Source organism: Vanellus vanellus (assembly GCF_965231255.1).
Source record: "Vanellus vanellus genome assembly, chromosome: 12".
Lineage (NCBI taxonomy): Eukaryota > Metazoa > Chordata > Aves > Charadriiformes > Charadriidae > Vanellus > Vanellus vanellus.
In genome coordinates, this window is record NC_138917.1 from 10808207 (window position 1) to 10833962 (window position 25756).

The window sequence follows — 25756 nt, forward strand, 5'->3', positions numbered from 1 at the left end:
GCTGGCTTATCCTTCCGAGCCCCACTGCCCATGCCTGCCGTCGGATCCTGCGTCCCACCGTGGGTTGGCTGCGGGAGGAGCAGGGAAGGAGGGTGGCCTATTTCTGCCACCGGAGCTGGGGATTAGTTCCCAAAGCCCGGGGCCCCGCGGTGCCCTCGTGCTTATTAGCCCTATCTGCATTTTAATCCCTCCAAATATGGGCTAATTACATCATCTTTCATAAAGCCAAGCCGACAGCACCGCAGTGCTGGGGTGATGTGGTTGGGGGGGGGGTGCTGGGGCAGCCCCCAAATGGGGCATCTGGGGCTCCGTGGGGGGGGGAGTGTGGGTCTGGGTGCTCTGGCACATGAGGAGGGCACCTGGAAGTTTTGGGACACCCCATCCTTGTGCTGGGGTGTTATCTGAGAATGTGGGGGACCAGGATGAGGATGGGCCTCAGGTACCCCACGGGGAGCAGCCAGGGAGGGCGAGGGGCTGTGGGGCACTGGGGAGGAGGGCTGTGCCACGGGGGGGCTCCTCTGGAGCAGGAGCGCCTGCCCTGGCATGGCCAGCAGTGCCGGGGACATCGCTCAGCCCCGGTGCCCGTCGGTGGGCTCCACTCCGGTGCCGGCAGCGAGGCAGTTAACGGAGCTTGTCGTCTCCCTCTTAGGGCTCCGCTCCCGAACTGCAGCTTGAGTCAGTTGTGTGGAGGTGGCAGCGGCGGCAGCTCCGGCTGGCACACCGGCTCCGGTTGGCACACCGACCCCAGCCCTCAGCCCGGCCGTGTGCGGAGCCCACCAGCACCCAGGTGAGGGGGGCAGCCGGGCAGGGGGGGAGCTGGTGCCCCTCCACCAGGGGATGCCAAGGGGTGCCCACCGTGCTGGGGGAGGGGGACGATGCCCACCGGAGCTGGGGCACCAGAGCCATGTGCACGGGGAGGGCCCATGCCCAGCATGACTTTGCTGGGAAACTTCGGCTGGGCTGGGCATGCTGGGGCGCAGCAGGAGGGCAGGATGGCCACTCTGCCCCTGTCCCCCGGGGGCTGCAGCTGCGGGGACAAGCCCCAGGCTGGGTCTGGAGCTGGTGGAACCCCTCGGTGACCCATCACTGCAGCATCGCCTGGCTGAGTGTCACCAGCATCCAGGTGGAGGGTGGCCCCTGTCCCCAGCATGCGGGAATCCCCCCCTGTCACCCTGGGGTGCCACCAGTCCCACCCGGGGCAGCAGGATGTGGCTGGCACTGCCAGCATCACCCAGCGACACGGATGACAACCCGGTGTCCCTACTGCCCTCATCGACGAGCCCTGCCTGGGTGGGGGGTGCGCTGCCTGCAGGGACGGCAGGGGAGTTTCTGCTCCCCGGCCCCAGGAGGGGCACCCTGGGGTGGGGGGCTCAGGGCTGCCTGCACAGCCCCAGCTCCTGCATCAGCCTCTCGGCCCCACTCTGGTGCCCCTTCCCCACAGCTGCATCCTGCCCCGGGCTGGGGCAGAGCTGAACACAGCCCTGCGGGACTCCCTGGTTGGCCTGGGGGGCTGGTGGGTGGACGGGGGCAACAGCATTGCCCATGGGGCTGGCTGGTGCTTGGGGGGTACACGGGCAGCATCACAAGGGGTGACCCAGCTCCGGCTCACCCCACTGTGCTTCGACGCCTTGCAGAGCCCCGCAGAGCCACCAGGACTGGAACTGGCCACCCCGCCTCAGAGAGGGTCCCCAGGGTCCCCTCCATCCACCAGAGCATCTCGCCGACACCCGCTGCCACTGCGGACCTGCACCCGGGCTCCGTCCCCACGCCTGGCACTGCGGGGCGACGTGCCCCGGGCATGACGGGCGCCTGCCCGGCACCCTGACAGCAACAAAGGCAGCGGCCGCCCATCGCCACCCCGCTCCCCCCTCATGCCCTTCGCCCACGGGGCTGCCTGCCCCCCGTCGCGCCCGGCCGCCCACCGTGCCACGGCCACCATGGGCGAAGCGCCCGAGCTGTCACCCCAGGCCCCACTGGCTGTCCTCTCCAAGGTGGAGCTGCGGGTGAGCTGTAAGCACCTCCTGGACCGCGACACGCTCAACAAGTCGGACCCCTGCGTCCTGCTGCTGATGCAGTCCCAGGGACAGTGGATGGAGGTAGGAGGGTGGGGGGCACCGCCGGCACCCACCGCAGTGGGGCAGGGCGGGGGGAGGCTGTCATCGGGGACGTGACGGGGCTGGGTGTGGGGTGCTGGGCACAGGGTCTGCGTCTGGGGGATGGGGCAGGAGCAGAGGCAGCACCGGGGTGGCTGCGGCACCCACGGGGCTGGAGACAGGGCAGGAGCCACTGCGCGGGGTGTGGGATGCAGGAGATGGTGCAGAGTGGGGTGCAGAGCAGGGTGCAAGGTGCAGGAGAGGACGGAGAGCAGGGCGCAGGGTGTAGAAGCCAGTGCAGAGTGTGGTTCAGGGTGCAGAGCATCGTTCAGGGTGCAGAGCATCGTTCAGGGTGCAGAGCAAGGTGCATGGTGCAGAAGGTGATGGAGAGCAGGGTGCAGGGCACAGGAGAGGACGGAGAGCAGGGCGCAGGGTGTAGAAGAGGGTGCAGAGTGAAGTTCAGGGTGCAGAGCAAGGAGCAGGGTGCAGGAGGTGATGGAGAGCAGGGTGCGGAGCAGGGTGCAGGGCACAGGAGAGGACGGAGAGCAGGGCGCAGGGGGTAGAAGAGGGTGCAGAGTGTGGTTCAGGGTGCAGAGCATCGTTCAGGGTGCAGAGCAAAGTGCACGGCGCAGGAGGTGATGGAGAGCGGGGTGCGGGGCAGGGTGCAGGGTGCAGGAGAGGGTGGAGAGCAGGGTGCAGGTGTAGAAGACAATGCGGAGGGGGGTGCAGGGAGCAGACTGGGGCGCAAGGTGCAGGGAGCATAGGGAGGATGCTGCGCAGCCGGTGCAGAGCTCACGGTGCGGGATGGAGGGCGCCTGCAGGGTGTAGGGCGCAGGGCATGGGGCTCACAGGGCAGGGAGCTGCGGGACACTCGGTAGCGTGTGGGGACAGTGCAGATGTCCGGGTCACAGCGAGTCCCCCAGGGCTCCGGCAGGGCTGGGGTACGGGGTGCCCGTGGTGCATGGCTCCAGCACAGCTCCGCTGCCCCGGGCCAGGGCCAAGGGACACCATGGCCACCCCTGGGGTGGATCGGGGCTTCTGGGCTGGTCTCACCCTGCTTGAGGCAGGCAGCCTGGGCTGGGACACCCGGGTGGCATCACCCACTCCTCCACACACAGTGGGGCAGTTCAGAGGTGGGGGGGATCAGGGCCACCACCGTGACCGTGTGCCCTTCACTGCGCTGCCCTGTGGGGCCCTGGTGCCCACAGGAGCCGCGGCTGGCACTGGAGCCGGCACTGGCACCAGCGCTGGCGCTGGGGCTGGCACAGCTCCTTCCATCGCTCCCGCATGGCTTAGCTCTGGGCTGGCGCCGGCAGCTCCACGCTCGCTAATCACCGCTGCTCAGCCGGCAGATTTAGTGCTAAATCCCTCTGCGTGTAATTGACTCTGCGCGCCGGAGCTGGAGCTGGATCCAGAGCCGGAGCCAGAGCCAGGGCGGGCGGCGAGGGGCCCCGTGCCAGCTGCGGCTACCCAGGCTGTGCCGTACCGAGCCCCTTATACCTGTCTGTGCCACGGTGTGCCGTGCCACACTGTGCGTGCCATGATGTGTCGTGCCGTGATGTGCCATGCCGTGCCATGCCATGCTATGCCGTGCCATGCTGTGCAAGGTTCAGATCCAAGAAGCAAGAGGACCCCTCCTGGGCCACCTTTTGGAGGGACTCTGAGCTGTCCCCTCCCTGTCCCTGCCAGCGTGTGTCCCCCAGCCCAGCCAGGATGGTGGCTGGAGCTGGCTCCGCCACTGCCCGCTGGGGTCGAGAGCCAAAACGGCCTCAGACACGCTGGCAGGGCTGGCACCCAAGGGGCCGAGGTGGCTGGGACACAGAGCCCCATGGTGGGCCTGTGGGGCTGGTGGTGCCCATGCAGGAGGCACAGAGCTGCAGGGGGTGGCCCTGCCAGCGCCACGGTGGTGTGGGCTCGGCAGATGCTGCTGGACCGGGCAGGCGGTGGGCAGGGGCTGGCGGGCTGGCAGGGTGCCCTGGCCAGGATGCGTCCCATTGAGTCACCGCTGGCAGGGATGGGGTGCGGGGGAGGCTCCTGGAAGCCACTCGGTACCTGCTGCCAGCACAGCCAGGAGATGCTGAGCACCCACCTGCCTGCCAGGACCATGGTGGCCAGTGTCCCCTGCCCTAGGCCAGCCCGGGGTGGGAGCGCAGGGGCTTGTCCTGGGCATCAGCCCATTGCTCCTGTTTGAGTGGGGCCGTGGCAAACTGTGGTCCAGAGCCAGAGCATCCCCTCCAACTGACCATGGGGTTTGCCCGGAGATCCAGAGGGAGCGTTGCCCCAGGACCTGGGGCTGGCAGGGCTGGTGCCCTCAGGGGCGCATCTCCCTGCCCGAGCCAGCACCGGGACTGCCTCCGAATGCCATTTGCCTGGGAATTGGCACGGGCAGGTAAATACTTGTGCAGGGCTGGTCCTTCCCAGCAGCTGCCTGGCATCCCCCATCCCTGCGTCCTCTCATCCCCACATCCCCGTGTCCCTGCATCCCCACATCCCAGAGTTCCTGCATCCCTGTGCTTGGCTCCTGGCGAGCTCTGGCATCCCAAGGTCCTGAGCAGCTCTGCTGGCCCCAAGCCGAGCTTTGGCCCCGCTGCCCCCCAGCTGAGCTCCTGCCATACAGGTGGATCGCAGCGAGGTTATCAAGAGCAACCTCAACCCCGTCTTTGCCAAGATCTTCACGGTGGACTACTACTTCGAGGAGGTGCAGAAGCTGCGGTTCGAGGTGTACGACAGCCACGGGCACGCCGGCGTGGGCACGCATGACGATGACTTCCTTGGGGGCATGGAGTGCACCGTGGGGCAGGTGAGCCCGCACCCCCTGTCCTGAGAACACTCACCAGTGGTGTCCCCTTCCCAACCCCTCGGCTTTTGCAGATCGTGGCACAGAAGCGGGTGACAAAGCCACTGTTCCTCAAGTACGGGAAGTTCGCGGGCAAGTCCACCATCACGGTAAGTAGCCAAACCTGCGCCAGGAGCAGCACCGGGCTGGGGCATGTGGGTGGCACTGAGCTGAGTTGTATGGGTGGCACCAAGCTGGTGCACATGGGTGGCATCAAGCAGGGACCCTGGGATGGCACCAAGCTGGGACAGGTGGGTGGCACCCAGTTGGGGTGGTGTGGTGGCACTGAGTGGGGCATGTAGGTGGTACCAGGCTGGGTCACCCAGGTGGCACTGGACTGGGGTGCTGGGGTGGCATCGAGCTGGGACATGTGGGTGGCACTGAGCTGGGGTGGGGAGCATTGAGCTGGGACACGTGAACCTCCTCCTGTCCTAGCTGTCATCCAGCTGCCCCCCAGGCTCTTGGGGGTGGGGAGGGCTCAGGGTCCCTGCTGACATCTGCTGGCCACCCTGGGGGGTCCCCACTGTGCCAGGGAGGGTGCGTGGCACCCTGTCCCCTCCCAGGGCACCACCATGCCCATGCAGGCAGGGAGCGCAGGGGGACAAAGCCATGCCAGGTGCTGAGCGCCCCATGGCCGCCTCTCCTCACAGGTCATCTCGGAGGAGATCTCAGGGAACAACGGCTATGTGGAGCTCGCCTTCCGGGCCAAGAAGCTGGATGACAAGGTGAGCTGGGTCCCACGAGCAGGGGATGCGGGGAGGTCCATGCAGGCAGGGCAGGCAGGGCGGGCAGAGCGGGCAGGGCAGAAGGTGCTCTGCCCCATCCTCCCTCCTCCAGGACCTCTTCAGCAAATCGGATCCCTTCCTGGAGATCTACCGCATCGACGATGACCGCAGTGAGCAGCTGGTGTACCGCACCGAGGTGAGGCCCTGGGCAGGATCCATCCCTCGGCCAGCCCATGGCCACCTTGGTGGCTACCCAGTCCCGCTGAGCCCCTTGTCCTGCAGGTGGTGAAGAACAACCTGAGCCCCATCTGGGAGCCCTTCAAGGTCTCCCTCAACTCGCTCTGCAGCTGCGAGGAGAAGAGGAAGCTGAGGGTGAGGAAGGGCAATGGGGACCCCCATCCCTGCCCCAGGAGCACGTGTCCCCCGGCTTCCCTGCAGCCCCGCATGGGCAGCATGCGGGGAACCCCAAGCCTCCAGGGATGGTGGCAGGGACGGTGCCGGGTTTGGGAGCAGCTTAGGGGGTGTGGGTGTGTGGGCTCCCCCCCCACACCCCCGCCGGGTGCTGCTCAGCTGGGGCTGAGCTGTCCCCTGCCGCAGTGTGTGGTGTGGGACTACGACTCGCGGGGCAAACACGACTTCATCGGAGAGTTCTTCACCACCTTCGAGGAGATGCAGAAGGCGATGGGGGAGAACAAGGTGGGCACGTGGACGTGGGGACAGCCTGTGGGGTCACCCCTCCATGCTGCCAACAGATCCCATTCCAGGAGGCACCTCCCAGCTCTTCCTCTGGTTTTGGGGCTGTTCTCCCCTCGCTGCCCCCCTCTTTGGGGAAGGGATGGTGGGTCTGGGCTCCTCTGGGGAAATGGCCCCAGCAGGGCTGGATGGAGCCCATGGGCTGGCTGGGAGCATGGGAAGGCAGCTGCACCCGTGGGGTTGTGGAGCAGCAGGATTATGGGGTTGCGGGGTTGTGGGGGTGTGGGGTCGTGAGGCCATGGAGCTGGAGTGTTACGGGGCTTCAGGGAAGACAAGGTTAGGGGGCTGTGGGGTTATGGGGCTGTGGGTTTGCAGGGTTAGGTGGTTATGGGGTTATGGGGGTAGGGGGTTATGGGGGTGTGGGGTTGCAGGGTCCCAGTGCTGCAGAACCATGGGGCTGGGGGGCTGCAGGGTCACGGTGGGGGGGTGCTGGCGCATGGGCCGGGGCTGGGGGGCCGCAGGCAGCGCAGGTGCTGTGTGCCACAGGTGCAGTGGGAATGCATGAACCCCAAGTACAAAATCAAGAAGCGCAACTACAAGAACTCTGGGGTCGTGGTGCTGCTGGACCTGAAGGTGAGCACCTCCATGCCAAACCATGCCATGCTGTGCCGTGCCCAGCTGCCGTGGGGCAGGACCGGCTGACACAGGTCCCTCTGGAAGATCCACAGGGTCTACTCCTTCCTGGACTACATCATGGGCGGCTGCCAGATTCACTTCACGGTGAGCGGTGTCCCCCCACCCCAAAGCACCGGGGGCCGGGCAGGGGGTCCAGTGCTGGGCCACACGCCCATCCCCAGGGTCGGGGGACATGGGCAGCGCATCCCAGCTCCCCCGAGCCGTGGCTTTGCCGCGGTGCTGGTGAGCAAAGCTGGCAGAGCCATCGCAGTGGGGACATGCCAGTGGCCCTGCTTGCCCCGAGGGACTCTCACCATCACCACCACCACCTGCCAGGTGGCCATCGACTTCACAGCCTCCAACGGGGACCCCCGAAACAGCTGCTCCCTGCACTACATCAACCCCTACCAGCCCAACGAGTACCTCAAGGCGCTGGTCGCAGTGGGCGAGATCTGCCAGGACTACGACAGGTCGGTTGCTCCAGCGGGTCCCCCAGGGCCAGGACACCCCGGTGATGGCCACACCGGTGCTGGCACTGCTGGGGCTGGGGCTCCTCACACCTCTCCCCTTGCAGCGATAAGAAATTCTCAGCTCTGGGCTTTGGTGCAAGGATCCCCCCCAAGTACGAGGTAAGGCAGTGGCCAGGGTGCCGGGGCCCTGTGGGACCCCAAGGACACACTCGTCCCTCTGGGCATGCCTTGGCCGTGGCTCCCGTGGGGCTCGGCAGGTACCGGGGGCTGGGGTGGGTGGGTGGGCAGGCACTGGCTGCCCCCTCCCCTCTTGCCTTGCAGGTCTCCCACGATTTCGCCATCAACTTCAACCCTGACAACGATGAGTGCGAGGGTGAGCCCAGCTCTGTCAGGGCCGGTCCCGTGGCTCCCCCCGTGCCAGAGCCCAGTGCTAACCCCCTCACCTCTCACATCCCCCCACAGGCATCCAAGGCGTTGTGGAGTCCTACCAGAGCTGTCTGCCCAAAATACAGCTCTACGGTCCCACCAATGTGGCCCCCATCATCTCCAAGGTGGCTCGTGTGGCAGCTGACGAGGAGCGGACGAAGGAGGCTTCGGTACGTACCTGCTGCCCCCCGGCCAGCAGGCTGCAGGCTGGGCTGAGACCCAGCACGCTCATGCCACTTGTGGCTGCTCCCATGTCGGAGCAGAGCCCTTGTCCGGCTCCTCCCGCATGGGGCTGGCAGCGGGGCTGGGCACCCCCCCCAGAGCAACCCTCCTCCTCCCAGCAATACTTCATCCTGCTGATCCTGACGGACGGGGTGGTGACGGACATGGCAGACACGCGGGAGGCCATCGTCCGCGCCTCCTACCTGCCCATGTCCATCATCATCGTGGGAGTGGGCAACGCTGACTTCACCGACATGCAGATCCTGGATGGGGACGATGGCATTCTGCGTTCCCCCAAGGGCGAGCCTGTCCTCCGCGACATCGTCCAGTTCGTCCCCTTCCGGGAGTTCAAGAATGTGAGTGGGGCATCAGTGGTCCTGTCCCCTCCTGGCCCCTCCTGGCCCCTCCTGTCCCCACTGCAGGACCGAGCATCACGTCACACCATGCTAGTGCCCTGTGGGTTCTGCTCCGCACAGTAGGGCGGGTGGGTGCCACCATCCCCTGGCTCACCCATCCATCCCCGTGTCCCCTATCCCGCAGGCGTCACCGACAGCCCTGGCGAAGTGCGTGCTGGCGGAGGTGCCCAAGCAGGTGGTGGAGTACTACAGCTACAAGGCCTTCCCGCCCCGCTGCCCCCAGCCTGAGACCCCCGACTCCAACCTCAGCTCGCCCCAGTGAGGGCCCCCCTGCTCCCCTGGCGTGGCGCAGGGACAGATGAGGTCCCCACCGGATCCCAGCCCTGCCGCAGACCCCTCCTCACCAGGCAGGGAGGGCACCGGGAGCTGGCAGCGTGCCCCCACTTGCACCTGGCCAGGGACACGGGGACAGCCTCAGTGCCCCGGTGCAGGACACCCCCACTGCACTGCCCAGGGGGCCGGGGGTCCCCAGCAGGCATTGCCCAGTCCCGGTGGTCCGTGCCCCGCAGCCCATTCCCACTCCATCCCTGCTGTCCCCGTGGTCCCCTCGGTCCCCGCTTGTCTGTCGCTGTGACATCGTTTGGAGGCTGCATGACGAATCTCCCCTTGGTGTGTGGGGGGGACCCCCAATAAAGCAACCAGACCTGTGCCAGTGCCATGTGCTTTCTGGGTGCCGACTCCCATCCTCCCCGCTGGGTGCTCAGCGGGACGTGGGTAGAGGGACAGGCAGCTCCCGGGGTGCTGCCCGGCCCCCTCGTGCCCCTCACTGCTACCCAGCCCCGGCCAGCGGCAAGAGCCAGCAAAGGGCCAAACGCAGTCCCCAGCCCCGGCTGCCGCACGGGCTCTGCCACTGGCCGCTCTGGCTGCCCCTATATTTAGGGGGATTCGTGACTGGCAGCATGCAGGGGAGCGCCGGAGCTTTGGAGCTGCGGTACTTTTGAGCAGCCGCCGCTTTCAAGTTGTGCCGGAGCGGCCGCCCGCCCCGCTGTGCCGCGGCCCTGAAATCCAGGCCACGGGAGTGGGAGTGGAGGCAGCGCCGGCACCCTCCTCCTGCCCCTGCCCAGCACATTGCCTCTGCCGCATGCCACGTGCCACGTGCCACATGCCACGTGCCGTGAGCCACGTGCTGTGCTACGCACTGTGGGTTGCATGCCATGCACTGCGTGCCGTGTGCTGTGCCATGTGTTGTACGCTGCATGCCATGCACTGTGTGCCGCGTGCCATGTGCCGTGTGCTGTGTGCCGTGTGCTGTGCACCATGTGCCACGTACCATGTGCCATGTGCTATGTACTCTGCCGTGTGCTGTGTACCACATGCCGTGCACCACGTGCCACACACTGTGTGCCGTGTGCCACGTGCTGTATGCTGCAAGCCATGCACTGTGCCATGTGTGATGCACTGTGTGACATGTTCCATGTGCCATGTGCTGTGTGCCATGTGCTGTGTGCCATGTACCACATACCATGTGCCGTGTGCCGCTTGATGCGTGCTTCATGGTATGTGCTCCATGTTGCACCACGTGCCGCCACATGTGCCATGTGCCCTGTGCCACAAGTCACGTGACGCGTGTCATGTGCGGTGTGCCATGTGCCACACGCATTGCCACGTGCCATGTGCCACTTGCTATGTCCTGCATGCCATGTGCCATGTTCTGGGCCATGGGCTGTGTGCTGCGTGCCGTGTGCCATGCTGTGCCATGCGCCGTGTACTGCGCACCGGGTGCTGTGCCGCACTGCTGCTATGTGCAGCCCACCAATTGCTGTGCGCCATTTGCTGTGCCGAAAGCTGTGCACTGTTCACTGTGTGCCAACTGCCACATGCTGTGTGACACTGTGCCACGTGCCATGTGTCGTTCACCCTGTGCCATGCGCTGTGTGTCACCATTCCGGTGCTGGCAGATCCCCCTGGGGAGGTGATGTCCACCAGGGTGGGCCGTGACCCAAGGCCACCATGGGGACTGAAACTGGGACTCGGGGCAGCCGTCACGGGGTAGGTGCCGCCCAAGATCCTGCCATGCGGGAGCTGGAGTCTGTGGCCGGGGATGCGGCCATCACCGCGGGTGCCGGCACAGGGGTGCCAGCCTGCCCCTGTCCACGCAGCCGTGCCGGCTGGGAGCCACTCACCCATCCACCGGCAACGCCACGCAGGACTGCGGTGCCCACCCAGCGCTGCCTGCTGCCGGCACTCTGCACGCAGGCAGAGCGCGCTGCCCGCACCACCCCGATCAACCCGCATATTTATAGCTCCTGATTCATCTCTCTATAAAACAGGATAATAGACGTCGCCATAGAAACCCAGCGCCTGACGAGCCTGCGGATGCAGCCGGCCCTCGGCGCGGGCAGGGGTCTGCCATGGCACCCTGCTCTGTGGGGCCGGCTGGGTGCCCCAACGGTGGGTGCAGGGGGACCCCACGGGGCTTGGGGGTGCCCAGCGTCACCGAGCCGGGCTGCGCCCACCAGCGGGGCAGCTGGGCTGGGCAGCGGCGGCGGCAGGGCTGGCAGGGTCCCGGTGCCACCAGGCTGCAGTGCCAGCATCCCCGGGGGTGTCTCACCGCCTGCCCCCGGCTCAGCCGAGCCCTTGGCGAGGGGTCCTGCTCATGCCAGGGCCAAGCGCTTGCCCACCCCCACCCCGGCACTGTGCCACACTGACCTGGCAGGTGCTGGTTAATTAAGCCAAGGGTTAATTATTGACAGCGCCTGCACTTCCCAAGTGGCTTGACACACCGATTCCTTGGAGCATGGCATGACAGGGTCTGCAGGGCTTGGGGGGGTGCTGCCTGCCTGGGGCACCCCATGGTGCTGGGATGGGGTGGTGGGCACAAGCCCCTGGGTGCAGACACGCCAGGAGAGGAGATGAGCGGGGGGGGACATCCAGCCAGGCTGGTCAGGGCACTGCCACCCCCCCAGAGCACCATGAGGGGTGCACTGGGGCAGGGCGGGGGGCAGAGGGTATCTGGAGGGGCAGGGGGATGCCAGACTTGGGGGGGATCTCTGGGAGGGCCTGGCAGCCCTGGCTGCTGGTGAAGGAACCAGCTCTGTGCCACAGGCTCCGCCAGCAAACACCGTCACCGTCCACCGTGCCATGACCCCACCATGGCGCCTGGCAGCCCGCCACGGCCCCCTGCGCTGCCCACCCGGCCATTGCCCCCCCGCCGCAGATAAGGTCCCTGAAGATGGGTCCCCACCCTGATGGGGATCCTGATAACGCCGGGTGCTTCCCGCCGCTGGCGCTGCCAGCACGCCGCTTCCCACCCCACGCCCATGGGAACACGCAGCCTGGATGGAAACAGCAATAAATATTTATTTCCCCAGGGCAGGCTGGGCGGAAAGGGGGGTCACGGCCACATGCCCCCACCCAAGGGGAAGGAAGGCCACGGGGATGGCCGCAATGTGTGGCCGGAAAAGTCCCCCCATCCCTTGGGGGGATGTCATGCAGCCTGTGCCCGCCCGCCGGACCCCCATCTCCGCCGCAGCCCCAGGGCAATGAATGGGGGTGTATAAGTTATGGGGGTGCTGGGGGCTCCCCATGCAGGGTCCCCCCCTGACATGGCAGGGCTCAGCAGGCAGCAAAGCAGTCGTGTAGACCCCCCCCCTCGGTCTCCCAGCCCCTCAGGCCATGGGCCAGCGTGTGGGCAGCTCTGAGTCGCCCATCTCCTCCTGGTAGAGGCGGTTGAAGAGGGCGTTTTGCAGGGGGGAGAAGTGGTCGCGCCAGTCCCCCACCACGCCTGCGGGATGGAGGGGACGGAGTGGTGGGGGGGGGGGCTTCAGCCAGGGCCGGTGGCCCCCCATGTCTCCCTCACCCCATCCCCCCGCCCCCCCTCACCTTTCCTCATGAAGCGGCCCTGGCTGTGGTCCATGATTTCAGAGGGGATGAGGGTGTAGTTGGCCATGGTGTTGTCCCTCATGGAGACAAAGCTGCAGTGCTGCTCCAGGGCTTCCAGCGTCTCTGTTCCCAGCGGGCAGCCAAGGAAGGCGCTGAGGCGCTGTGCTGTGCCACGCAGGTCCTGCGGCGGAGGGGACGGTCAGCCCAGGGCAGCCAGCAGGGACAGGGATGGGGACATGCTGGGGCTCACCTGGTGCAGTTCCTCATAGGTGACATAGAAGATGTTCAGGAGGTGCCGCTGGCCTAGCCAGCCCTTGACGTGGTCAAACCAGGAGCCGTAGTGCACTGGAAGGAGGTGGGGGTGATGGGAGGCCCTGCAGCTGAGCCCAAGCACCCCAGGAACCCCCGGCCCTTACCCGTGCCCTCGAGGAACCGTGTGAGGAAGGTGTCGAAGGAGCCGGGGTCAGGCAGGAACTTGGCCAGGCGATGGAAGTGGTAGAAGGAGACAGCAACATCCTTGGGGTTCCTGGCCACATAGATCACCTGGGGGGTTGACAGTGTCAGCCACATGGCCGGGGGGGGGGGATTCCACTCCACCTCGCTCAGAAAGCCCCTTGCGATCACCCCGACAGCGGGAAGTCCCGTGGGCACGGGATGCCCCAGTTGGGACCCCCCCCTAAGACCGTCCCGGCTCCCCCCTCACCTTGGCCTTGCTCTGCTGCAGGGCAGGTGCCAGGACGCGGGCGGGCAGGTGGGTGGTGATGAGCCGGTGGGCGGCCGTGTCCTGCAGCGCATCCCTGAAGTAGATCTGCTCCAGCCAGGGCGCCCGCTCCCAGTTGGGGATGGTCTTGGCTGGCAGGGCGTCCCCATGGCTGAACAGCAGTGTCAGGATCTCCTGCATCCAAGTGGTGCCTGGGGAGGCGGCCATCAGGCACGGCTCGGCATGGCACGGCACAGCACGGCGTGCCCTTGTATGGCACAGCACGGCATGGCATGGCTCGGCACGGCACAATGTGGCATGGGGCAGCAGTGCCGTGTGGGACCCCCAGAACCTCCACCAGCCACACCAGTCTTTGGTTGGGGACAGGGCTGGGGCAGGGGAGGGGGTGGGGGTGGCTGCCCCCCACCCGCAGGGCAGGGTTTGTTTTTTTTGGGGGGGGGGGAGCCAGTGGCTGGGGCTGGGTTCCCCTGTGCTGTGGCCAGAGGAGACAGTAGCCATTGGGCTGCGGGGACGCGGGGACTCTGCCCAGGGAGGGGCTGGCCCCGAGCCCGGCCACCTCCCAGCCACGCAGGCAGCTCTCGGTCCTGCCGGAGAGCCGGGGGCCGCGCGGCAGAGCCTGACCGTGCCCCTCCATCCCCACCCCCAGCCTGGGGGTCCCCAGTGCTGCCCCACTGACCCCCCACCCCCCCACCCACCTGGGTCCCCTCCCTGTCCCCATCCCTCTGGGACCCTCCTCGCCCCCCCCTAGACCCCACCTGCCTGCCACCCCGCCGGCCCTTACCCGATTTGGGGTAGGTGGCGATGACCACGTCGGTGGGGCGGAAGGAGAAGGCGGTGGCGAAGCTGAGGGACTCCTGGGTGTGGAGGTGGCCCGGCAGGGAGATGCCAGCAAAGGTCTCGGTCACTTCCATCCGCTCCATGGCCCAGTCACTGCAGGGGATGCGCCGCAATCGGCCTTAAATAGCTGGAAAAGAGGAAGCCGTCCAGGCGTGAGGGGGCCGGGCTCCCCCGGCACATTCCTGCCAGGGAAACGGGGATCCGGCTGGGGCCATCGCCGGGAGAGCGCTGCCTGCGGGGCCGGGGGGCTGCAGGACAGCCCCGGGCTGGGGGCACCCCTGGGGAGGGATGGAGGTCAGCCCCACGGCATACCACACCACACAGCCGAGCTCCCCACAGCCAGCACCGTGCCGGAGGAAGGAATTCCCGTCCTGGCACACCCAGGGACAAGGAGCAGGGCTGGCCGTCTCCATGTGGATCTGTGCCATTCCCAGCAGCCCCGCGGTGCCTCTTGCCTCACACGACACCGCAGCCACCGCCAGCCCCGTGGCCACTGCCAGCCCCAGCCGGGGTTCCCCCACCCCGGGTGCTGTGCCGCAGGACCGATGTGTGCCTCAGTTTCCCCCCACACAATGCTGCAGCAGGATGGCGGGTGGGGGGAGCCCGGCACACATGGGACACCACTGGCAGCCACACACCAGAGACGTCCCACCCTGTCTGCTGCCCCCCAGCTCCTCCATGGCGGGACGGCCTCACCACAGAGCCGCAGGATACGCCAGCACTCGGCCGCTCCCCAGCGCCCGACGCCATCTGGGGTGGCCGGAGCCCGTCCCAGCTCCGCCGCCAGCACGCAAGCCGGAAAACTTATTTCACCGCCGTTACAGGCAGCAGCAGCCCGAGCGTCCCGGGGCCGGGGTGAGCGAGGGACAGGGGTGCCGGGCCCTGCCCGTTGGCTGTGGGGGTGCCGGCAGTGCCAGCGCTGAACTGGGGGTGCCGGCGGGAGCCGGCACTGGGGATGCCGAGGCGGGGATGGGACCGGCACTTTCCCAGCAAAAAAAAAATCTGGGCTGCATTAGAGGGGCCGGGAGCGTCACCGCAGCTATGCAGAGAGGCCCTGGCACAGCCCTGCCACCCGGGGCCGGGATGGGGGAGGCTGCCGTCGCGCCGCCCCAGTGCCCGCTGTGCCCAGACGCTGCCAGGGCCGGGGCGCAGGGCGCGCAGGGTGGGGTTACGGCTGCGACTCCTGGTTATTTATTTACAGCGGGAGGGGACGGACAGTGAGCCGGGGTAGCCGTCCCGGTGCTTGCGCTCAGCAGTCTCCCGGCAGCGGTGGCAGAGGATCACGCCGGATCATCCCCCAGCAGCACCGAGCGGGCGAAGATGCCAGGCGGGAACGTGCTGGCGCTGGCGCTGGCGCTGCGCCTGCTCCTGCCCTGCGCCGGGCAGCATCACCGGGAGGAGGCCGAGCGCATCATGACGACCACGCCGGTCATCGACGGGTGAGCAAAGGTTGCCTGACCCCGTGGCGTGCCCGGCCACCGCGGCAGGGCTGCGGCTCTCGGCACCCTGAGAAAAACCCCAGCCAGAAAACCCCATTAGGGACAGCCCTGCCGGGGGATCCCCGTGCCGGGCACCCCGGGGCTGTAAGGGGACAGCTCTCCTGGGGGATCCCCGTGCCGGGCACCCCGGGGCCACGCAGCCGAGGGGATCCCCGGCAGAGCCACTCTGCTGGAAGCAGGCAGGGTGCCGGGAAGCCGGGGACCAGACTGCCCCAGGGGAAGTCCCTGCTTGGGGCAAACAGGTCCTGCAGGGTTGTGTCCTAAGGGATGTCCCCAGTCTCACGCCAGGACCCTCAGGCGGCTCAGGTCCTCCACAGGGTCCCCCATGGCACCAGACCTGAGCCACGGCAGCCCGGTGCAGCGCAGCCCCTGGAAGCAGGCGCGGGGCGGGGGGTGCCGGAGGATGTGGGGACCGTGACGCAGGAGGGGAGAAGTGGGAGGCAGCCCATGCGTGTGGCACCCAGCACTTCCCCAGCGATACTGCTGTGTGCAGGACACTGTGTGGTAGTGACGTCCCCGTGGCGGTGACATCCCCATAGCGGTGACAGTGATGTCCCTGACAGAGGGATGCTGGACCACGCCGGGTGAGAGGGCTGAGTGGGCATGGTGGGTGGAGGGGTGCACAGAGGGGTCCCCAGCCTCCCTGCAGCCGGCAAAGGGGGTCCCATATGGGAATGTCCCCTGGGAGTCACTTGTCCACAACTCCTGGCCAGAGCCGCTCGGGTAGCTCTTGGCAGAGAGCACAAATGGGTGGGCAGATGGACTGGTGGGTGGGCGAGTGGATGGATGGATGATGGATGGACAGCCAGATGGATGGGTGGATAGATGGAAGGATGGACAGATAAGTGGGGAATGGGTGGGCAGACAGACAGGGAGATGGGCAGGGAGATGGGCAGCCAGGAGGCTGGCCGGACAGACGGACAGGCGGGCAGACAGCCTCTCAATTCCCACTCTCTCCCCTGCCCAGGCACAACGACCTGCCCTGGCAGCTCCTCAAGAAGTTCAACAACCAGCTGGGGCTGCCAGAGGCCAACCTCACCACGCTGAACGGCACCCACACCAACATCCCCAAACTGCGCAGGGGGCATGTGGGCGGGCAGGTGGGACAGCGAGGCGGGGGGGGAGGGGGAGCACCAGGGTGGGCACCAGGGTGGGCACCGGGGTGGGCAGGGGCACAACGGAGGACACCAGGGTGGGTGGCAGTGGGCACGGGGCCGGGCTCCCAGTGCTCACCGAGTGCCATTGTGGGCAGTTCTGGTCGGCGTACGTGCCCTGCGACACGCAGAACAAAGATGCGGTGAAGCGCACGCTGGAGCAGATCGACGTGGTGCACCGCATGTGCGAGCTGTACCCCGAGACCTTCTCCTGTGTCATCGACAGCAATGGTGAGTGGGCGCAGGGCTGGGACACACGTGCCGTGGGTGCCCCGGTGCCCTCCCTGGCTGATGCTCCCCCTCCTCCCACAGGCATCCAGCAGGCTTTCCAGAACAAGAAGGTGGCCAGCCTCATCGGGGTGGAGGGCGGCCACTCCATCGACAGCAGCCTGGGTGTCCTGCGCACCTTCTACCGCCTGGGCGTCCGCTACATGACCCTCACCCACAGCTGCAACACCCCCTGGTAGCAGCCGCTGGGGGGGATGGGGACGGGGACGGGGTGACAGGGCCAGCATGGGGGGGGATGGGGCGTGTGGCCGAGCAGGGGTACGTGGCAGGGGGGTCCACCCTGATGGTCTCCCCACTCCGCAGGGCTGACAACTGGCTGGTGGACACCAAGGATGAGCAGCCCCAACATCATGGCCTCTCATCCTTTGGGAAGGTGAGCGGGGACAGGGTTGATGGCGGCATCTGGGAGCAATGGCTCAGGATGGGGGTTGTGGTACTGGCACCCACCAGCCCCACGCCAGGTTGCTACACCGAGCAGTGGGTGCCCTGGATGCATGGTGTCCCCCCATGCAGGGCTGCCATGGCGCCTTGCACACCCCTCACCTGCCCTGTCCCCGTCCCCGCAGACGGTGCTGGCGGAGATGAACCGCCTGGGCATGATCGTGGACCTGGCCCATGTCTCGGTGGACACCATGAAGGTTGTGCTGAAGCTCTCCAAAGCCCCTGTCATCTTCAGCCACTCGTCCGCCTACAGCCTCTGCCCACATCACCGCAACGTGCCTGATGACGTGCTGAGTATAGTGGTGAGCGCCGGGGCATGGCCATGGGCAGGGAGGGGGGCTGGCCGGGGAGGCTGCGGGGCTCAGGGTGCCTCTCCCCCAGGCCTCCACGGGCAGCCTGGTGATGGTCAACTTCTACAACGAGTACGTGACGTGCGGGGACACGGCCACACTGGCCAACGTCGCAGGTGAGGTGGGCGCCTGGGTGGGTGGGAGGTGGCAGTGTCCCCCCACCCTGCTCACCCGGTCCTCTCCACGTCCACAGATCACATGGACCACGTGAAGAAGGTGGCCGGTGCCCAGTCCGTCGGCTTCGGTGGGGACTATGACGGTGTGACGAGGTAATGCAGGTGATGAGCACAAGATGGGCTGTGCTGCTGGGACAGGGCAGCGTGTCCCTGGCCATGGGGGGGGGGGGGGGGGGTGTCTCCCTTGTGCCCTGCATGGGCAGCTGGGTGGTGCGGGGGGTGGGTGCTGCTGGACTCGGCTGCCCCCAGCACAGCTGTGAGCTGTGGGGTGGCACAGGCTCCCCACCAACCTGGAGGACGTCTCCACGTACCCCGCACTGGTGGCTGAGCTGCTGGCAAGGAACTGGACGGAGGCAGAGGTGAAGATGGCCCTGGCCGAAAACCTGCTCCGCGTCTTCAAGAAGGTGGAGGAGGTGAGCAGGGCATGGAGAGCACTAGGCACAGGGAACACCGGGCACAGGGAGGTACGGGGACACATGGGGCATGGGGATGCACCAAGCACAGGGCTGCACCAGGAATGGGGATGCCCATGGGGACAGGGCATGGGGACACATGGAACAGCAGAGACCAGTGGGACATCCGGATGCATGGCACTCAGTGATGTACGGGGACATGAGGTGGCAAAGGGACTTGGGAGATAGTGGGATGAACGGGGGCACAGAGACACACAGAGCTTGGGAATGGCGGCACAGGGACCTGCAAGGTGACAGGGGGCTGTATGCGGCACGGGGACTTCCCCTCACTGCGGCAGCCCACCCTGTCCCCCCATCACAGGTGAAGAACAATATGCAAGGCATGGCTGCTCAGGAGACACCCATTACCTTCGAGGAGCTGGAGGGATCATGCAGGACCAGCTATGGGTACACCAACGGTGCTGCCACAATCCGGCACCTGCCGGCAGCCCTGGCGCTGGCACTGGGCCTGCTCTGCTCCCTGCTCTCCTAGCACCCGGGCCCGGCTCCCGCCGCAGCCCCAGCACCCTGCCTGGCAGGATGCCGGTGGCCAGCCCAGTGGCTGCCAGGCTGTGCCCAACCCTGCCGCCCCTTCCCACCTGCGCACCGGCCCCGCGAGTAAAATAAAGCCGTGCTTCGAGCACCGCCAGCAACGTGCATCCACGCTGGAACCCTGCGGGGACCACCAGCCCCAGCCCCATTGCCCTGCTCCTGGCTGGAGGGGATGAGCCATCCCAGCAGGTCACCAGCCACCCTGGCAGGTCACCAACCATGCCAACACCCTGCCAGCCACCCCTGCACGGCCCCGGCAGGGCAGAGGGACAGGGGCCCGGTGGGTGCCCAGCCCGGGGCACTGAGACACTGTCACCACACTGGGAGTGACACATCGCTGCAACACACGGCCAGAGTGGCTGTAGGGCTGCCTCCGCAGGATGCTTACATTAATCATTAGCTAATTAATTGGCTACTCAATTATCTTCTTAGCAATTTCCTCTCACATTTGGGAACAGCCTGTCTTCTGAGCGGAGGCGGCTTTGGGCACCAGGAAAACAGGCAGGAGAAGGAGAGACATCTTCCTGTGGCATTCGCAAATTGGCTGAGGCACAGAGCCCCGTCTGCCAGCCAGGCACCGGGAAAGGATGGGCACGGGGAAGGGATGTGCCCGGTCCCTGCCGGGATGGCAACATCCCTGATGGTGAAGCTGCTGTCAGCAGGTGCCGATGGCAGGACCAGGGTGGAAAGCACCAGGGCTTCCTCCATGGGGTCATGAGCAAAGGCCAGGGAACGGTGCAGAGAACTTAAGGAGTTGGGCAGCCCAAAAACCACACTGGGGCAAAGGAGCTCAACTCAAGCCAGCTGCCCGTGGCTGCACCGGGGCCATAGCAGCTCCTGCTCGCCCCACTTCCCCCCTGGCTCGGCTACATGAAAGGAACCTGTCCCTGCAGGGAAAGCATGGGGGGACTTGTCAGGGCCCTTTCCCCTTCTGCACCCCAGAGGTGGTGACCCCGGCGGTGGGGAGCCACAGCTCTGCCCCGGTGACTGCTTCCATCCCCCTAGGCAAGAGGAGGCAGGGAGGCCGCCAGCCCCTTCCTCCTCACCTCAGCCCCGTGGCACCAGGTCCTCTGTGCCAGGCAGGGGACAGGGCGCAGCCATCGCGCTGCACCACAGGGCAGAGGGGACCACAAACCCCCTCTCTGCACCTGAAGGCCCAGACACACCACGACAGCTGTTCAGGGATTGTTTATTTAAAACAGCAGAAGGTAATCAACATGGAGTTGGAGAAGAAGAAAAAGGCAAATGAGACAAGCTTTAAAAAAAAAAACACACAGATACATCACACTGGAAGGAGCATTTCCAGGGGCAGGGGCTCCCTGGGCCTCAGGGCCCATCGTGGCCCGCAGCCCCACAGGTGGCACCCATGCATGGCACCCGTGCAGGGCCAAGCTGCCTGGCCCCGCAGGAGGGGGGACATGATCCAATGCTTCACCATGCACAAGTGACTTTGTAGCCCAAAGCCACCTTGTCCTCCTGGGTCACCACCCCATGTCCCCAGCACAGCACACAGCGGGGAAGAAGGCTCTGTCGGTCACTAGACACACACTGCCAAGGCCACTGAACTCAGAAGAAATAATCAAGACAGTGAAAAGTGTTTGTGTTGCAAGTGCTGGGAAGATGGCCCCTGGCCCAGTGAGTGCTGCCCCATGTCCGCACCGGCAGCCCGGGAGGTCAGCCAGCACTGGGTGTGGGAGGGAGCTGCCTCCCCCTCTCCCCTTTCCTCCTCTCAGCACAGCCCAAAGCAGCTGCGCACGCGTTAAAATTCCCTTTCAAAGCGATGAATCAGAGTTGCCCCACTGCAGCAGGACCAGCTGCCCGCCCCTGGCTGCTCACAGCACAGCTCAGCACTGCCAGACCCAGCACCTGCACAGGACCCATTTACAGCCCGCGGAGAGAAGGTTAAAGATCCTCCTCGTGAGAGCCAAAGGAAACTACATTTCCTTCCGGGTGAGCTTCCCATCAATCCAGCAGCTCAGTAGTGCCTGGGAGTCATAGACGAGGGGCACAGAAAACTTCAGCCTCAAGGGTAGGTTCCAAGGGACAAGCAGCCACGTTTCCCAGTGAGCAGCAGGAGGCAAGGGGACAGTGCAGTGCCCCGGAAGCAGCCCCCAGCTCATCCAGCTCAGTACCATGCTCTACAGGTGGCCACAGGCAGCAGACGCGGCAAGGGGGGGACAACAGAGAGGAAATGGCAGCAGATATCCAGAGGACGAGCCACAGCCAGCACAGGCAGACATGCTCTCAGGATGGTTTAGCATTTACTGTCACACCCATCCAGCTGGGGGACATTTGGGGACGAGGCTGTGGCCACCACAGCTCCAAGCCTGGGGGTGAAAGCTGCTGTGATCCATTCCCAGCTGCTGGACATCAGGCAGGGACTGGTTCCATGTGGGAGGTCAGTGCCTGGATAACCATTTCCAGACCACAGCAGCTGGAGACGTGGAATGCGTGGATTTACACGCACACATACACAGGCTTATGCAGGGCAGGATGAGTGTTTCAAAGGTCACTTTGTGGTACAGGGAGGTTTGGCCCGGCAGGACAAGGAGCTAGCGATTGGGAAGGTAAAGTCTGCAAACAGGGCACCCAGCTATGGCTCGGGAAGGTCACTGCGAGGGAAGAGATGCTACAGCATAACCTCCCCTTCCTGCAAGGCACTAACCTTCCCAGAAACACCACAGCCGGGAAAACAACCCTTCCCAAACAGCTGTGAGAGGAAGGCAGCCCTGTGGGGATCTCCCTGCTCCTTGTAAACAGCTCCTTGCTGCGGGCCCTGAGGAAAACACAGCCCGCAGTTCGGAGACCTGGTCTAAAACAGGTAACAGAAGTGTGCTATGCACAGAGGAGTCAGGCGGCGAGCAGCACTCCAGAAGATTCTGCCACCCGCCTCCAGAAGGATTCCTTTAGTGTTCAATCAGGAGCGGAACGTTGAATTGTGAGATGCTGCCAGAAACCAGCAGCGACCATCAAATGAAAAACACCCCGAAATCAGAACCAGCAAAGCATTCCTCAAGCCCAGAGAGGGGCTGTCTCTGCTCAGAAACCCCCTGCCAGGATCGCTGCCTGCTCTGGGAGAAGTTGTCACCATCACACCCCCCCAAAAAAAAAAGAGTCTAAACACAGGCAGGCAGGGCTGGGGACGTGCTGCTGGAGGAGGGAATGGCCGACTCCGCCTGGCCAGTGGGTCAGAGCAAGGATGTAGCAGAGGTGAGGAAGTCCCGGGCCCCTCCACCCCACACACCATACCACCAGTGCAGGGCAGCAGTCCGCAGGGGCAACAGGAGACCTTAATTCCGCAAGGCAGCCAACCTGGAAGGGAGAACATGAGAGGGAACAGACTTGATAGCAGCAAGAAACGGCCATGACTCAGAAGGACCCTTCAGGCAGCGCACGCAGAGAACATATCTGCCCAGAAACCTCCCTCCTGCAGCAGAGGTGCAAGAAACTCTGTACTGGAGCACATGGCTGTGGCTGCCTGAGGTTAACTTGGGGTGTCTGCCATCAACACAGGCAGGGTACTGCAGAGGAGGGGTTCCTGGCTTCTCTTTTGGGTGTCTCGCCACTGCAGCCCACCTGGTCCCTCTCCCAGGGCCATTCCCAGCTTCCACGGCAGCATACCACAGCCTCAGGGCTGTCCCCAGATGGACCCCAGTGGCGGCTGCGTGGGGAGCAGCAGGGAGGGACCAGGGAAAGGAAGCTCATCAGCTTCTCCTGGGGCAGTTCCAGGGAGACAGCCTGTTCCCGGAGCTGTTTGAAGGTCAGAGCCAAGCATTCCCAGAGCAGCAGCAGCTGCGTGAGGGCGAGCACAGAGCAGGGGGAGACTGTTCTGCACCTCATCAACGAGAGCTCGCTGGTGAGTGCCAGAAGCCACCCCCATCCCCAGGCCCAAAGCGGTCCCAGAGTCCCGAACAGCCACCTTGCCTGCCTGCCCAGGGTACCACAGGGACAGCCGGGCTGTGGCTTGCCTGAACATGATAGAGGGGGCTCAGCACCCACTCAGCCTGCTTTGACAGGCTAACTCGTGCCCTTCATATTGGTGAGGGATCCTTGGGAAGGATTCAAACTGCCTCGACACAAGGCAAAGGACACAGGAGAGAACAAACCTCCGTGACAGCTGGTCTTCCTGGGTGCGGACTGAGCTCTCCCCAACTGCCGAAGCCCCCTCAGGAAGCTGGTTGAGCTGGTCCATGATCTCCAGGCCGTTCTCCTCTGCAATCTGCACGATGAGGCTGTCCACCTGTTCCTGTGGCGTGGTCAGCGTGGTAGCGGAGCTCATGGAGTCCTCCATGACCTGTGACAGAGATAGCGTGTCACCCTGCCCCACGGGCAAAGCCACCCGCCCCTTTAGCCAGAGCAGCCTCCAAAGCCTCAAGCCTGACAGCAGGGCTACAGCGAAGGGGCACGAGGTCTGGTTCTTCCCCAGACCCCCTCTGAGCAATGACTAGCTATGACACAGGGACAGTCACCCTCCCTCTTCTCCCCGACTGCCGCATTTGCCTCTTTGCCCAGCAAGCTCCTTCCCCGTCAGGCAGCAAAGTTGTGTCTTCCCCAGTGTCTCTCATATCCTTCAAATGCAGAGAACACAACTACATGAACAGCTCAGGGGGTTTCCCACACCGGAGGCTGGAGCCCCAAAGGGGAAGAGAGCGCTGCTGTGGAAGCCAGAGTTACAGCTGGGACCCAGCTCTCTCCCGGGAGCCACCATATTACGGTTCACAGAGACAAACCCACCCACCCTCCCGAACCCAGCAGCTCCCAGACCCTGCAGAGGCCACTGGCACTTACCGACGTATGAACATCCAAATTCTGAACCTGCTGCTCAAATTTATCCATCACCGCAGACACCTTCTGCAGGTCCATGGAGCTCAGAGCCTTGTCCAAGGCCTTGGTCACCTGGGCCATGTTTTTCGTCACCTGTAAGAGGAGATTGCTTCACCGGTGCTCCCCAAAAGCAAGGTACACCACTGCTGAGAGTAAAACCCAGGCCAGTGAGAGAAAAGCGAGCATATCTGATGCTCACAGCAGCACTACGAGGCAGGATGGGCTCTGCCTGCTCACCAGATGCTGCAGCTAGATCTCTGCAGGTTCAGGCTGGCCACAGGTTTCTCCAGCCACGTTCAGCGACTGGAGACCTCAGGCAGCATTCTTGGCAGGACAGGTCCCAGCCCACCCCCCTCATACACACCATGAGGCAAGAGGCTTCAGGCATGAGCCTCTCCCTCTCTGCAGCCACGGATTAAGGTTTTAATCTGAGCCCCCAGTGAAGCAGCCCCGCTGTGAAGCCATCCCAGACGGGTTCTTCACAGGCTGCACCAAAGCCAGGGGGTCTGGCTAACTGCAAAGCATGGCAGGATTCTTTCCAGGGACATGAAAGTTCAAAGTGGTTCAAGGTAGTGAGAGGGAAATAGCCAATGTTCGCTCTCTGCAGGACCCAGACCCATCTCAAAGCCCCATGTCATTGCAGAGGCTCTTACCCCCTTCATCGTCACTGCTGTCTGGACCTTGGAGGCCACCGCATCCACTCGAGAAGACATGCGGAGCCAGTTAAGGCCCTCGTTCTTCTTGCGGATGGCATTCTCTGCATAGACACGAGCGCACTCCACATTCTTCTGCTGAAGGGCCTGGAAAGGCAAAGGGCAACTGCTTGGACAGAGAATCCACCACAGATTTTATAAACAAGCATGCTCTGTTTCTGCCTGGCAGGTTTCCAGCAGGAAACAGCCCTCCTGTGACCCTCAAAATGCTGAGCACGCCCTTGAACGGGAATTAAATCCCTCTCAGTGTTCCAGGGATGCACCACATCCACCAGGCAGATTCAAGAACTGACAATGAGATGCAAAACATTTGGAGGCTGAGCTGGCGCGCACAGTGAGGCCTGGAGAGGGGAACCCACCCCTTTCCCCACTCCCTTGCTGGAACACGGCAAGAAGCAGGATCCACAGCCCCCCGGCACAGAGCGAGCTCCCACCCACCTTTTTGACTTTGGCTTGTTCAGCCTTGGAGTCCTTCTCAGCTTTTTTAGCGAGCTTCTCCAGCTGCTTCGCTGTGAACTGTGGAGAAAACAAAGGGTTAGTGCCAGGATACGGCAGCGCAGAACCAGGGACTGGTGTGAGCAGAGTCCCCAGCTGCCTCCCACCCCCCAGCAACGCCAGCCACGGCTTCCCCAAACCTCTGGCTGCGGGATGCGGGGCCAGGGAGACGGAATTCCCCGAGGACCGGAGGCTCCCTGAGCACACCAGGAAGTTCGTTTTCCTCGCTTCCAAGAAGGGAAGCGCCGGGAACAGCCCCGGAACGGTAGCCCCGGAACAGTGGCCCCAGAGAACAAACTCGGCTAAAGAGCTCCCTCTTCCCGCAGCCGCCGGCATCGGCGGGGCTTCCGCGGCCGGGAAGGGCAGAGCGGCAGCAAACCCGCGCCTCCTGGAAGGCGGATCTCTGCAGGCCAGGGTCTCCTGCCCCGATGAGGCGCGAGTCAGCCGACGCAACGGTCCCCGGCTCCTCCCGGAGAGGTGGACGCCGTCGCCGGCCCTCCAGGACCGGAGACACGTGAGGGAGAGGAGGTGGAGGGCCCGCCGTCACCCTCACCTTCAGCTGGAAGAGCGTGTCTAGAAGAAAAGGAGAGTACAGCCTCAGAGACAGCACAACGGGGACAACGCCGAGGCCGGGATCGGAGGCCGGGGACAATGCCGGGACTGGGGCCGGTGCTAGGCCCCGGCTCCGGCCACAGCCTCCGCGCTCCCCCGCCCTCGGTATGCCCCCGGCCCCACCCACCAGTACAAGCTCCAGCCCTCCCCCCTGCCCCCCCCCCCAAGCCCAGTGCGTCGGAGCCCTCTTTCCCGTCCGCCCGCCCTTACCGTCCATCCTGCCCCGCCGCCGCTTCCGGGTTCTACCGCCACCGCTTCCGGGGT

At 65.0% G+C, this 25756-nt stretch overlaps 4 protein-coding genes across 5 annotated transcripts; 2 read left to right on the top strand and 2 right to left on the bottom strand.

The window, feature by feature from the left end:
* Positions 1-1871: 1871 nt before the first annotated feature.
* Positions 1872-8818, top strand: CPNE7 (copine 7; the record flags this gene model as incomplete). The annotated part of the gene is made up of 15 exons (XM_082489524.1): positions 1872-2096; positions 4711-4893; positions 4965-5039; positions 5580-5654; positions 5767-5850; positions 5937-6026; positions 6252-6350; positions 6894-6980; positions 7068-7127; positions 7359-7492; positions 7597-7651; positions 7814-7865; positions 7955-8088; positions 8260-8496; positions 8681-8818. The coding sequence occupies 15 exons, from the start codon at positions 1872-1874 to the stop codon at positions 8816-8818; spliced, it is 1728 nt and encodes a 575-aa protein (XP_082345650.1).
* A 3020-nt stretch (positions 8819-11838) lies between these two features.
* Positions 11839-14019, bottom strand: LOC309676754 (sulfotransferase 2B1-like; the record flags this gene model as incomplete). The annotated part of the gene is made up of 6 exons (XM_082489383.1): positions 11839-12280; positions 12379-12559; positions 12629-12723; positions 12795-12921; positions 13082-13290; positions 13881-14019. 6 exons carry the CDS (start codon positions 14017-14019, stop codon positions 12165-12167), a joined length of 867 nt encoding a protein of 288 aa, XP_082345509.1. The 3' UTR covers positions 11839-12164.
* A 1237-nt stretch (positions 14020-15256) lies between these two features.
* DPEP1 (dipeptidase 1) lies at positions 15257-18789 on the top strand (the record flags this gene model as incomplete). Its single annotated transcript, XM_082489250.1, has 10 exons — positions 15257-15375; positions 16403-16535; positions 16688-16820; positions 16902-17052; positions 17181-17250; positions 17444-17620; positions 17700-17784; positions 17862-17937; positions 18122-18257; positions 18619-18789. 10 exons carry the CDS (start codon positions 15257-15259, stop codon positions 18787-18789), a joined length of 1251 nt encoding a protein of 416 aa, XP_082345376.1.
* A 1232-nt stretch (positions 18790-20021) lies between these two features.
* On the bottom strand, positions 20022-25724 carry CHMP1A (charged multivesicular body protein 1A). 2 transcript variants are annotated; one of them, XM_082489279.1, is made up of 7 exons: positions 25703-25724; positions 25434-25453; positions 24824-24901; positions 24326-24472; positions 23637-23765; positions 22955-23142; positions 20022-22160 (listed from the first exon to the last, which is right to left on the bottom strand). In XM_082489279.1, the coding sequence occupies exons 1-7, from the start codon at positions 25707-25709 to the stop codon at positions 22139-22141; spliced, it is 591 nt and encodes a 196-aa protein (XP_082345405.1). In that variant the 5' UTR covers positions 25710-25724; the 3' UTR covers positions 20022-22138. The 2 variants fall into 2 exon arrangements, with proteins under 2 accessions (XP_082345405.1, XP_082345404.1); XM_082489278.1 differs by lacking the exons at positions 25434-25453; positions 25703-25724 and having other exon boundaries at positions 24824-25427.
* Positions 25725-25756: the final 32 nt, after the last annotated feature.

Bases quoted from the DNA above. Each gene is read 5' to 3' on its own strand.
- CHMP1A (XM_082489278.1), bottom strand. From the start codon at position 25,216: ATGCCGGCGGCTGCGGGAAGAGGGAGCTCTTTAGCCGAGTTTGTTCTC. The intron at 24,473-24,823 runs GTGGGTGGGAGC...TTGCCTTTCCAG, and splicing joins AACAAGCCAAAGTCAAAAAG to GCCCTTCAGCAGAAGAATGT. The intron at 22,161-22,954 runs GTTTGTTCTCTC...TCTCCCTTCCAG, and splicing joins GAAGACCAGCTGTCACGGAG to GTTGGCTGCCTTGCGGAATT.